The 13,270-nt window shown below is 36.1% G+C and overlaps 1 protein-coding gene across 6 annotated transcripts; it reads right to left on the bottom strand.

Annotated features, from left to right (window-relative positions):
- Window positions 1–1,467: 1,467 nt before the first annotated feature.
- On the bottom strand, window positions 1,468–9,826 carry LOC18425891 (Rhodanese/Cell cycle control phosphatase superfamily protein). Of its 6 annotated transcripts, none has more exons than XM_088869291.1 (5): window positions 9,050–9,826; window positions 3,290–3,396; window positions 2,680–2,931; window positions 1,854–1,922; window positions 1,468–1,706 (listed from the first exon to the last, which is right to left on the bottom strand). In XM_088869291.1, exons 2-4 carry the CDS (start codon window positions 3,374–3,376, stop codon window positions 1,869–1,871), a joined length of 393 nt encoding a protein of 130 aa, XP_088725417.1. In that variant the 5' UTR covers window positions 3,377–3,396; window positions 9,050–9,826; the 3' UTR covers window positions 1,468–1,706; window positions 1,854–1,868. The 6 variants fall into 6 exon arrangements, with proteins under 6 accessions (XP_088725417.1, XP_088725414.1, XP_088725416.1 ...); XM_088869288.1 differs by having other exon boundaries at window positions 3,290–3,392; XM_088869290.1 differs by having other exon boundaries at window positions 1,468–1,922.
- Window positions 9,827–13,270: the final 3,444 nt, after the last annotated feature.

The raw sequence follows: 13,270 nt of genomic DNA, 5'->3' as shown, positions 1-13,270 counted from the left end.
ATTGTATGTAAAGAGCAAGAAGGAACCTTTTTTTTTATTTTTTTATTGAGATCGGCCTATATATTACATCCTCAAAACCCGGGCTCCTAAAGTTAATCCGAAATTAAAATTTACCTAAATAAATAAATAAACAGTATACAAACATAAAATCTTTCCTTTTCTTTGAATTTCGGGAAATTCGATTAGTTTGAATTTCGGACAAAAAATTCTCGAAAAATATTGGCCCGAGGAAAATTTGCCCATTTGACTAGTGGGGTTGGCAGTTGGGTCACGTAAGGGGTCGACTGAGTGGGCTCCTCGTCTGGACCCAAGCATTGGTTCCATGGGTTGGCTCCAGTTCTAAATAACTAGACTAGACCTAGGTCAGGCTTGGGTTTGGATCCCTCATGCACCTTATTGGGTCAAATTGGGCCCAAGTCAATGTCGACATAACCTGAATAATCCGAGCCGATATTTATATATAATATATATGTAATATTATATATACATATATATATATATATATATATATATATATTTTTTTTTAAATTTTATTTTTTTTTATACCTAATCCTACACTGGATTAGCCCTAACTTAGCGACTCCTATCTAGGTCCACCTAAGACCCGAACTTGACCCGATAATTGAGCTCTCTTTTGTCGAGCTTCTAGTAGAAACTTGATTATGAAGTTTTAAAATTGATATTAAACTTCATTTTACATGCAATTAAAGCGATCGAGTCAACCGATTTATCGATAAAGTCGTTAATTGAGAAGATTATTTCACTAAAGCATCCTATCAAATATTTTGTTAAGATAAATACTGAAAACAATCGGCATTTTTAAAAATAATTTAACTTCGTTTAAATGACGCAAGTCAAATAACATGAATACTTAATTTGTTTTCAAGTTCTTAACTTGAAATATTATTTTTTAAAAATTTATTGTTTCAATTTAAAGTTATTTACATCACTCTTTATTTCCACAAAGGAAAATTCTCTCATTATCCATTACATGTACCAATAAAATATTCTATGTACTAATAAAATAAAGATTGTAAAGATTGTACTAATAATGAGATTATTTAACTACAGTAAAAAGAAGTCACAATTACCCATAACCATCGAAAGTAAAATATAATAGTTTGTGATGTGTCACAAGATCCAAAAAGAATTATATTCAACTTTGAGCCCAACATCCGTGATTTCTTTTAACGACCCCATTCACATCCAATGACCAAAGTTGAATAATATCTTTGTACCCAAAGTAAATAACCTTATTATGCATTTTTAAGTTAGATCAGCAAAAAGTATTCATTTCCTATAGTCGGCATGAAACTCAAGATGTCTTGTTTTGTGCACCCACTGCACTAACCAATTATGCCTTGAGTTTGTTCCCATAAAGGGATTGTCTACAAAAGAGACTCTTTATATTTTGTACTAGAAAGTTACAATCATTTTTGTCCCTTAAATTTCAAAATGTCCCTTAAATTTCAAAATGGATGGTTGTAAAAATATCATTGAATAGATATAATGTTTCAAAAAAATTCTCGAATTTCGTAACTCATCCCAAACCATCTAATTTGACATCTAATGAATGAGATTGATTATGATCTCCATATATAAATAGTCTCTTTGTAAATAATCCATCCTATGAATAATCTTACATTTCAATGACCAGAGCACTTTCTCTTCTTCATCCTTGGTGAAGTGTCCATGTCTCATATTGCCTGGGGATTTTGAAATGGACTCATCAATTCATAAGACTGAAAATCCACATAAGCTACAAAACACAACACACTTGCACAAACGTTCAAAAAAACAATCAGAAAAACACAGTGGTGGAAAAAATATGAAATAGAACAATGAAGAAACACCATGAAAAACAAGCCTCAGTTGGTGGGCTTGGAAGGAGTAGGAGATGAAGGAGGCTTCAAATCAGGATACTGCAGTCAAGAGAGATGCAAAATCATGAGCCAACCTGAGCTAGACTAAACATTATAGCAATTATAAGGGAAAAAAAAAAGAAAAAGAAAAATAGAAAATAGAAAATTAAGGACATAGATATAATAAAAGGGAAATTCACATATTTTATATTTTAGATTCATGTCCTCTTTTAGTATTTTTAATTTTTTCCCAAATACCCTCTGGTTCGAAACTAGTAGTTCTGGACTGCTTTGATCTATACATTGTGTAGGGAATAAAAGCGGTGAGAACCATTAGTTCCTGATGCCATTGATTCCTTAAAAGGAGCTGCTCAAGATTCGTAGTGCTGGCCTGCTATGACATATACTTTTTGTTGGGAATTAAGGCGGTCTAGAACTATTACTTCTGGATTGCTTAGTCCCAAACTGCTTTGATTTGTTACAATGAGTGGTTCGAAACTAATAGGTCCGGACCACTTTGAATTCTTACAATGAGCAGTCTGGAACTATAGTTCGTTCCAGACTGCTTGGGATCCTTATAACGAGTGGTCGGAAACTATTAGTCCCATACTGCTTCGATTACCTACAATGACAGTTCCGACCAAGATTTGGAAAAAGAAAATAAAAAAAAGGCACACGCATGAAATGTGACACATTGGGGATATTTTTTAATACCACAAAAAATTAGGGGATATTAGCATAAATTTCTGAAAGGAAAAGGTTGATAATTAAAAAGAAAAAAAGAAAGAAAATAGAAACCTAAAGGGGGGAAACATACATTTGGGTATGGGGAGGATGATATTGCTGTAGTGGCCTTCGCTTGTGGAGGAGATTCAGTTACTATAACATGCCCATTCTCTGGTTTAGTATTCCCCTCCAAGTAGGCATTAGTGTGGGATGGCGAATTCTCGATATCCCCTCTTTGCTTGGTCCTTTTCTCTCTCATCTCAACAAGTGCAGCAGACTGTTTACTCTTCTTCTTTCTTGGATGGACATGCACAGAGGCTGGAAGAAGTGTTTCTTGTATCATCTGAGAGAGACAAGAGTGATAAGAGACAGAGGCGTAAGCCATTAAAACCAGACTCCATTGATTCTAGTACCATTAGTGCACTGATGATCACAGAAGAAGGCAGATATAGAAAAAGTGAATCAAGGGAATTCAAATGTATTGCATCTTTAATGCATGACACATCTCACTCTCTCTGTAACTATCTCACTCTCTCTCTCCACATCTCACTCTCTCTCTTTCTATCTATCCATCTCTCTAAATGCGTGCTCAATGCATGACACCTCCCCCTCTCTCTCTCTCTCTCTCTCTCTCTCTCTCTCAAAGGCAGCAGAAACATACAAATGTAATCATAAATCCATTATTTGCTATGAAAACTGACCTGCCATCCATCCTTGCCCATGATACCCCCCTTGATAGCATATGCTTCTTTGAAGCCATTCTCAACTAATAGCTTAGCCACTTTCATTGAATTCCCATCAAAGCTACCTTCCACAGCATAAATAACACTCAACAAACTATACAAACCCATGAAAACAAATTTGACAAACTCAATAATAGCTTATGCCCTTCCATTGAAGCCCATTAAAGCGATGTTTACGGCATAAACAACACTTAAGAAACTGTAGATACACATGAATATAGATTCATGTACACATTCGTTTGCTTACGTCATCCCTCTCAATACAAGTAAATATACAAAGGCCCTTTTGGACATGCTTAATAGTCATATCAAATAAATAACCCTGAATACCTTGCAAAACTGTATTTGTTTTTTTCTGAATAGAGGGAAAACAGATTTCTTTCTTTTTTTTTTCTTTTTAGTCATAAGGTGATTTCGGCTGCATTCTGTGGATAAGCACTCCACAAAATAGGTTCCCTAATAAATAGTGGAGGACCAAGCTGGGACATCTATCATTCTTCAATAAATAAATGATGAAAAAGGTAGCAAGTGCTAAAATTTCGTGAGCACAATATGGAGTCAGTGTAACAAAACTAGCTTGAACCTTAAGTTGATTTTTAGAATCAGATGACCTGGTTGCCTTTCTAAAATAGGAGGGATCCTCAACATAATCAGCTAATTGACACAAAATAATTATGAAGGTACTATTGAGGAGGTTTTTTCCCTGAAAGAAAAAACAAAGAAATTGAGGAGGATTTCCAGCTCCAACAAGCTGCATACCACGGTTTTATGTCAAGTTATTTAGTGCAAAAGGAATACTTTGGACCTTGAATTTTCTACTTGTCATATGAATTTGGAGCTCATAATGTAGGTAGGTACTGACGGGATGAGTTAATTAGATGAGAAGAGGTCACCTGTTTCTGCCTTTTTTGGATCATCTCTCTAGTCTTCTAAGAACAAGAAGCAACAGATTATCTTGAAAACTCAAAATTCAGTATTGGAAGTAGTCGTTAGCTTTATTTTCCACCTCATCACTGCACTTGAGTTTCAAGATGGTATGTTGCTTCTTGCTCTTCTAAGACTAGAGAGAAGATCCAAAAGAGGCAGAAACCATAGGCAACCTCTTCTCATCTAATGAACTCATACAGTCAATACCTACCTACATTGTGAGTTCCAACGATTAGGATGACAAGTAGAAAACCCAAGGTCCAAAGTATTACTTATGTATTATATAAAGAAGTTTGGGCAAGGGGAGTTTGGGTATGAGCCAAGGGAAGTTTTGGAAATGCTTGCTGTCTTTCTGGCTTACCGCTTGCTTCAAGCCCCTTCAACATTAAGTACAAACCTTTGGTAACTGTGCATCTACTTTCTTAGAATTTTACCCCTTCATTTTGTTTGTTTCATAAATAGTTCTTGCTGTCTTGAATTCCATTAAGGAACATGATATATAATATCATTATATGCAGTGGGTGATGCAGCTCAAAATATCATTAGAATCTTTATTAGTGATGAGAAATAAATTAATTTGTTGCTTGAAAATTTAACAACTATGTTCAAAAGAGATTGATGTGTTTGCGACAAGCTCTCTATCAATTATTCATCCTGGTAGTTGGACCCTATAAAGTTGCTGGTCAGCACGAGTTTCAAATTTCTTTAGAGACATTCTATTGCTACTTGTTATTGCTTTGCACAAATACATGCTATCACGTTGAAGAGTATTTCAAATCGTAACTCACCTTTTTAATGAACATTTTTTTTCCATGAATTGATATTGATCCAGGTCTTTGGAAACTATTTGTTCTGATATTTTAAGTTGCTATTCCATCGTTTCCTCTCCTTCTATGTTCATCAGACTTTATTTCCCCCCTTGGGTTTCCTTAGCAGTCTACCTTGGGTGGCCATATTGAGAAACCCAAGAACCCTAGCAAAGATGTGCGATCATTTGTTAGTGGTTATAATGTTATCAAGAGTCAATGGTGTTTCTGAATGTTGTTATGCTGATCAGTATAATTACTCGGAGGGCATGTACATGAATTATCTTCGTTTGGCCTGTTGGCTCAAAAACTTGCCCCTAGGAAATACTAGAACGAATGTGAAGGAGAATAAATCAAGGGAAAATGGACTTTGTGTAAGTACACAATGATAAAGAAGGTTGCAAATAGATACAGCACATAAATTTATAAATAGCTCATACAATTTGTGATATGATTAGTAAACTAGAAAAGCGTCGATGTATTATGTTGTGTAGTCCTCACCTGTTTTAAGGTTTACCCCTTTTTTGGTTTCTCATGACTTAAGGTCTCACTGAGGGTATGGCCCTTGATAGAGCAGAACAGCAGAACTAGATTCATGTAGCCAACGCCAAATAGTTGGGAGAAGGCTCGGATGATGATGATGATGATGATGATGACGACTACTCCCATGTATTGCACTAATGCACTTTTGAGCAACACAACATTTAGATTCCGCTACACCTTATTTCATGGTTATTATGAGCTATTTAGAATGCCTAAACATAGTGGTGGTCTAGTTTTGGTACCATGCCAACCCAACCATGGAAACAGGTGGTGGGGTCTAAATATCGGTGGACAACTTAGGCAGACTGGAGAAAGCGCATCAAAGTAAGGTAAGCTATCAGCAATATGGACAGGTAAACACAGCTGTCAGTCAAAGTTTCTAGGCAATGAGACAATGATAGTGAATGACGGCACAGGCACTCGGTTTGCAATCAGAAAATGGCTCGAGAAAAGGCCACTGGTATAGGTATATGCTAAACTATACTGTCTCACACCTAGACTAGAGATAAAGTTGGCTGAAATAGTTGAAGGTTTTGCCTCGCAAGCAATGTGGACGCCAGCTGTACAGTGGAACCTAAAAGACAATGATATCAAGGCCTTCATGAATTTACAAGCAGAACTAGGAGATTCTACTTTGCTCCTAGAAGTGAAAGCAGGCTGATCTGGGAACCAGATAGCAACAAGAGCCTTCTCAGTAAAACCAACATATAAGATTCTTATCCTGAGTGGTGCCCCCTAATCTCAATCCAACCAGTGTGTGATACATCCCAGGGCAACACCAAGCACAAGCTTTTGCATGGGTAGCTGTCATGAACAAAGCTCTAACGGTGGACAACCTTCTTAGAAGAGGCTTGCCTGTCCCCAATATAAGCAATTTGTGCAAGGCTGCAGTGGAAACAGTAAACCATTTGTACATAAGTTGCTCTTTGTGTACGATAGATGGTTGGTCCTCTTTGTTGAATCTGCATGGCCCACTTTGTGTGACTCAATTGAAGACCTAATGCTTCAATTTTCTCCTCTGCTGACAAAGAGAGGCTTGATGCTTCTGGAGGCTATCAGTGTTGGCCGTGTTGCCTTCTCTCTAGTTGGAGAGAAACAACCCAGTCTTCAAGGACAAAAGATGAGAAGCTGAGAGCATGAAAGAGAAAATTCACATCCTGTAATCTCATGGGCCAAGTCATTAATCATCATCGTCATTTGAGCATTATCCCAACCATTTGGGGTCAGTTATACGATCATGTTCTGCGATTCCGCTCTATCAAGGGTCATACCCTCAGTCAAATTCTTCTCACTACTTCCATCAATGTACTTTTGGCCTTCCCTTATTCTTTTAGAGCGTTGCACTCGAACCAAATCGCCCCTCCTAACACATGTTATTCTAGGTCGATTTTGAACATGACCAAACCATCTAAGTCTACTTACCCTCATCTTATTGCCTATTGGAGCCATCCCTATATTCCCTCAGATGTATTCTTTCTGAATTCTATTATTTATTATCTTGCCACTCATCCATCTCAATATCCTCATCGCAGGTATACTTATTCTATGAATATATTTCTTGACCGTCTAATGTTCCATCCCATAAAAGCATGGCTGGTCTTACAGTTGTTGTATAGAATTTCTCCTTCAGTTTCATTGATATGTGACGGTCACATAAGACTTCGGAGGCACATCTCTACTCCGTCCACCCAGCTCTAATTCTCTGTGCAACATCTTCCTCAATCTCTCCATTCTCATTGACTGTTCATTCTCATGGATTCTCATAGATTGTTGACATCTCATGGGCCAGATCATACAAACAAGACAAAGGAAGTCTTGACAAGTGGATCCCTCCACCCTAAGGTATGATGAAGTTCACTTCTGAAGATAGTTCTCATGGAATCCAGGGCCTGTTGGCATGGATGGCCTTATGAGAAATCATCAGGGGAGTGCGGATTTTAACATTCTCTGGACCCATTTAAGCTTGTGATTGAAATGAAGCTGGAGCTAGGTCCCTCTTGCAGTGACTTAGAGTGATTAGGCAAAGTAGACTACAGGTTTGTTCACCAAGCCAATAAATATAGAACACACTAACAAACACATATACAATTATAATGGTCAAACAGTCAAATATCCTCTTACACAGATGGTTCAATTAGGATGGGAATGACAAGATACTCTGAAAAACAACATTAGATAAAAAAGGTATTCATTCATTTAGAATGGAGTTTATGTCATAAAAGGAAAAAGCCTTTTCAGTTTATAGCCATTAAAATTCAAGCAAGATGTAATTGTTGTCCATCCATCACATGTGAAAGAAAGGAAAGATACGTTCTTTCCCAGGTATTAATTATCAAAGAAAAAGCTATCATGAGAAGACATTATTGCATTCCAATTTATTCCAAATGCCTCCCAAAGAAAATCCTAAAATGAAACCCCATTTAATGGGTTGCAGTGACCTTACTTACATGGTTATGCACTATTCTAATAGGCACTGGACCATAGTGCCATATTTTATCACATACAGACAATCAAATGAATGTATATGCAATATTTACACCGCTCTTAAAGTATCCCTTTTTCTTGATAATTTCTTAAGTCTCCTTTTGAATGGACAAACAAAAGTCACAACTGAAAATGGATACTGGGAAAATGGATGTAAAGCTTTAACAATCTTTAATACTCAAACTTTGAGGTTAAGAGTTGTCATTTGCCCCTCATTTTACTTTATGCAGCTGATTAATTTACTGTTAAGCAATCTTTGGCCAAACAGCTCGGCCAGCTGCACTATGATATCATCAATGAATTCAACTCCCTTCACCAATCCCTACAAATTAAATACCTTCTCTCTATTTTCTATATCTCCTACATAATAAAATGTAGCACCCTAAGATTTCTCCTCAGGTATCTAACCTTCTTTTTGCTACAGAAGACCAAATCACAAAGGCCCAAATCAATAAATTTTTAGTTACTAAAGACAGATGACCATTTATCTAATGTCCTCAGATTGATCTTTTTTGGCCAGATTATCCTCAAATCAAATCAACAAGACAAATAAAACACCTACAAAAGCAAACCAAACAGTACCAACAGCATCCTACTAAAAAAATTATATCTTTTTCTTTCACTAAGCATTGAAAAACATATCATCAACAAAGTACTCAAACAACAATATTGATTATGGTAGTGCTAAGACCAAGACCACCATAACAAACATGCTGGCAATAATAATAAAATAAATAACTACTGCAACTGAAAAAAAAACAAAATCTAACCAAATAATCAAGCATAGATAATGGATAAAAGAAACCAAGTAGTAGTAGCAGTAGTACTGGTAGTATTTATTAAATCTAAACAAATAATCAAGCATAGATAATGGATAAAGAAACCAAGCAGTAGTAGTGGTAGCATTTATTAGTGGAAAAGGCAAAAGAGAGAGCTGTAAATCCAACATGAAACTTACTTGTCAAGAACACATACAGTGGTATTGGGTGGATCAGATAACTCCTCCATGACTTTCTTCACAAAATCCTCATCTTCTCCTTCTCTATACTCAACATTTACACAGGTTTTCTTTAATGTCTTTAAATTTGGGGACCCAATGGCTAGTACACTCTTGGCTGGCCTGATATCCAAAAGTATGAAACTTGGGTCATCTCTAAGCTTCCTGAAAGCATCAATGGTGGCTATGGACTTGTATTTCTTCAGCAATTCTTGGGTTACTGGAATAACAACCAGCCAAATGAATGTAACAGACGCAACAAAAAATGGATATCTATTGAAGAAATCGTCGATGGCGATTAGGGTTTTTTCGATATCAATTTTGTCACTGAATTGAAGAGTTTCAGCATAGGTTGGAAGTGGGGCGGCGGCCATTGACCCAAGGAGATGAAAAGTAGTTTGGGGTATTGAAAAGTGGGTGCTGGGGTGTGGGTTTTTGAGGTGAACAGTGGTTTTGGGGGTGGAAATCTGGCTTTGGAAAGGCGAAAAAATGGTTTTCTGGGTGGTATGGAAGTTTTGGAGGTGAGAAGTGGTTTTGGAGATGGGAAGGTGGATCTGGAGGGCAGTGGTTTTCGGTGCAAGGAAGCGGTTTAGAAGAGGAAAAGTGGTTTTGGGGGCGCGCATCTGAGGGTCAGAGTGGGTTTGAAGAGGGGAGAGAGAGGAGAGAGAAAGGGGGATCGAATCCATGAGTGTTAACAGGGCTCATCGATAAGCAAGTTGATATGTTGCAGAGTAGAACAAGAAGCAGCGATAAGCTCTTCGCAAAATATACGATGAATTTTATTATTATTTTTATTTTGAAAAGCACAAATTGCATAAAATCCCTGAAAAGAGTCTTTCTAATCAATTTACCCCCGACGTCATATTTGTTAACAACTTTCCCCCAACACATCATGTTTCGTAGCAATACCCCAAACTTTGATTTTTTTTTTTTTTTTTTGACAAAAATACTCTTTTTTTACATAACAAATCATTTTCTGGAGAGGGTGGGTCCAACGATTATTTTTGCTGGAATGGGCGGTACCGCGTTTCATTGTGTGGCGTTTTATTGTAGTGGTCCGAGATTATGCTATTGGAGAAATGAGCAGTGCAGCTTCATTGTGTGGCATTTCATTGTGGTGGTCCGAGATTATGCTATTGGAGAAATGAGCAGTCCGGCATTTTGAAAAAGCATTCAGGTATTTTAAAAGAGCAATTGGGCATTTTGAAGTGGTCATCCTACATTTTGAAGAGGCAGTCGAGTATTTTAAAGTGGCGGTCGGGCGTTTTGAAATGAGCAGTCTAATGTTGTATAAATATAGTCCGGTGTTTTGAAATGAGCAGTCTTGTGTTGTACAAGTGCGGTTCGACATTTCTTTTTATTAGGATCCGAAAATGATTTGTTATGTACCGAAATGGTATTTTCGTTAAAAAAATGAACTTTTTGCATGGGGGAGTATTTGCTAGGAAACGTGGTTTTAGAGAGAAATTGCTAGAAAAAATTGAGTGAGTAAATTGATTAGAAAGTCCATTGTTTTTTGGGGTCTATGTAATTTTTCCTTAATTATTTAACATTATTTTACCAATTTTATTGCTTTAATTTATGCTATCGTGAATTCCAATAGTTGAAATTGGGTCAAATGGAGAACGGGAAATCGCTAATTATTTTTAAGAACTAGCAGGGGCTGTATTCTCTATTGATCTAACCTAAAAAAAGGGTCAAATGTGTGACTGTTGAAAATAGGTAAAAAAAGGGAAAATGTCAAATAGTAATGAGTGATACGTGTTTGATTTTTTTTTTAAGATTTTTTTAAGAGAAAAGGATTATGAGATTTATTTTTGAAGAGATTAGTTCTTTAAAAGTATAGTTTTCAAACGGTGTTTTAAAATCCGATGATTTCCAATCCGAGTGGCCAAATTGGATGGGAATTTGTGGGGATGGAAATGGTTTCGGGATGGAATCGATCATGGCCAGGTATCCCCTAAAGCCCCACTTTTTTTTTTCTTTCTTTTTATGAGCTTATGTAATGTTGTTTTAAGTTATTTTTAAATCCCCTACTCATAAACCCCAATTTTAATTTTAATTTTAATTTTATTTAACTTATTTTTAGTATTTTCTAATCACCCATTTAAACCGATCTAAACACAATCCAACCCAACAATCCTACACAGATCTATGGGTGAATGATCCGAGCTGCAAATCCAACGATCTGCCAGCGATCTGTGGGGTCTGACCAACTTATCCAGATTTTGAAAACCGACTTCCTATAAGTTCGGGGTAAATGACTAATTTGCCCCAAGCGCTTAAAAGGAAGACACAACAAGTGATTTTCTTGTGGCATGTTGAGTTTTTCAAGTGATATTTGAGAGATATCAATGTTTAAAAAAATAGATTGCACACGTGAATTGTCTATCAAAAAAACCGGTTTGGATCGACGAATCATCGGTCCGAATTGGTGATCCAACCAAGTGAATCAACTAATAAAAAATAAAAAATAAAGTAAAAATTACAAAATAAAAAATAAAAAGCACGATGAGATCGGCCAGTTTTTCAAAAAATTGGACAGATCCTTACGAGAAGCAATCGATTTCCCCATATATGGTGGGAACTAGACTGACCCCACTAATACTCGATTTCCCCATATATGGTGGGAACTAGACTGACCCCACTAATACTTGATTTGGGTCGGGCAATTTGGTCCAAAGCGTCACTTTTTAAAACCCTGAGATATACTAATTGGGGCATTTGACAACTATGATAAGGTGGCAAAATTTGTGATTTTTGCACCTTTTTAATAGTTGGGCAGCTTTCACCCATTTGTTTAGGTGAAAGCTACTCAAAGGGACGAGTCCTAACGAAAAGCAGTCGATTATACATATATGGTGGTAACTAAATTGATCCTACTAATACTTGATCTGGATCGGATGATTTTGATCCAAAACAGCATTCTTTAAAACCGTAAGATATACTAATTGGGGTATTTGAAAACTATGATAAGGTGGTAGAATTTGTGATTTTCACACCTTTACAACGGTTGGGCAGCTTTCACCCAAACACGGTTGGGCAGCTTTCACCCATTTGTTTAGGTGAAAGCTACCCAAAAGATTTTACTAAATCTTGTCCATAAGTCATAACAAGTGGAAAAATCGTCGATCACAAAAAACAAGTGGTCTACGATTTTCCCTTCGATGGGGAATGAGGCGGAAAGTCACCCCTCCCTCATTAATAAAAATCTAATGCTCATATTTTTAAAGCATAAAAAAGTTAAAAGGAAAAAGTTTATATAAGGTTGCAACCTTAAAATGTAGAATTAGATATGCACATAAAAAATCCATCAAAAAAAAAGTTGTTTTAATGTTGAAAAACTCTCTACCTGATCATCTAGACATTGAGATGTAGGAATATTAAAAAAAAAAAAAAATTGATTTCCACAAATATTACATATTCCAACACATTATCTAAATCGTTCATTTTCAAAATCTTACTATATTTATAGATCAATTTGATTTTAACCATTTTTGGAGTTTAAAATTTTATAATTAGATATAAAAATAGATTTTCAAATAATTCTAATAACTTTTTACTTTAAAATTACATGCAATGATAAAATTTGTAGGTGCGCCTTAATTGGATTGTTTAATTGGATTGTTTAAGGTTCCACACCCAGAGTTAACCGTTTTCTTTTTTGAAGCTTACCCCCTCCCCCTCTCTCTACAAATGTACTCAATCTCTCCTAAACTCTTTATCTTTTTTTTATATCTCTCCCTTGCACTCGAGCTTTAGAGTCTCTCTATTAGAACTTATTAACATGCTGTAACCGATTGTTCTCCATATGCCCCATATGAAACTCACTACACCTATTTTCCAATCATGTTATCAAACAAGAGAAATTCGTTGCTCCATTTTCCTAACTAAATTATCAAGCTGGGGAAAGTTATTGAACCAACTTTCTTTATTTTTTCAAAATCCCAAGTATTCTCAATGATTATTGGTAAAATAGTAAAAAATTTATAAAACTGGGCCTCAGTGAATTAGTGGCATAGTTCTATAAAGAACCATTCAAATTCCACAGGAAGCTACTCAAAAATCTCAGACTTACAAAACTTTGAACACCCAATTTGAGAAGTACTGAGTAAAATAGTTGCTTAGGTCCATAAAGAATCATTTGAAGTCCAAGGTTTTTTAATTTTTATGCTTTTCTTT

This window comes from Amborella trichopoda, chromosome 6 (genome assembly GCF_054954075.1).
Source record: "Amborella trichopoda isolate Santa Cruz 75 chromosome 6, AtrichopodaSantaCruz75HAP2 v2.0, whole genome shotgun sequence".
NCBI classification, from domain to species: Eukaryota; Viridiplantae; Streptophyta; class Magnoliopsida; order Amborellales; family Amborellaceae; genus Amborella; species Amborella trichopoda.
This window is presented reverse-complemented; position numbering and strand designations above follow the sequence as displayed.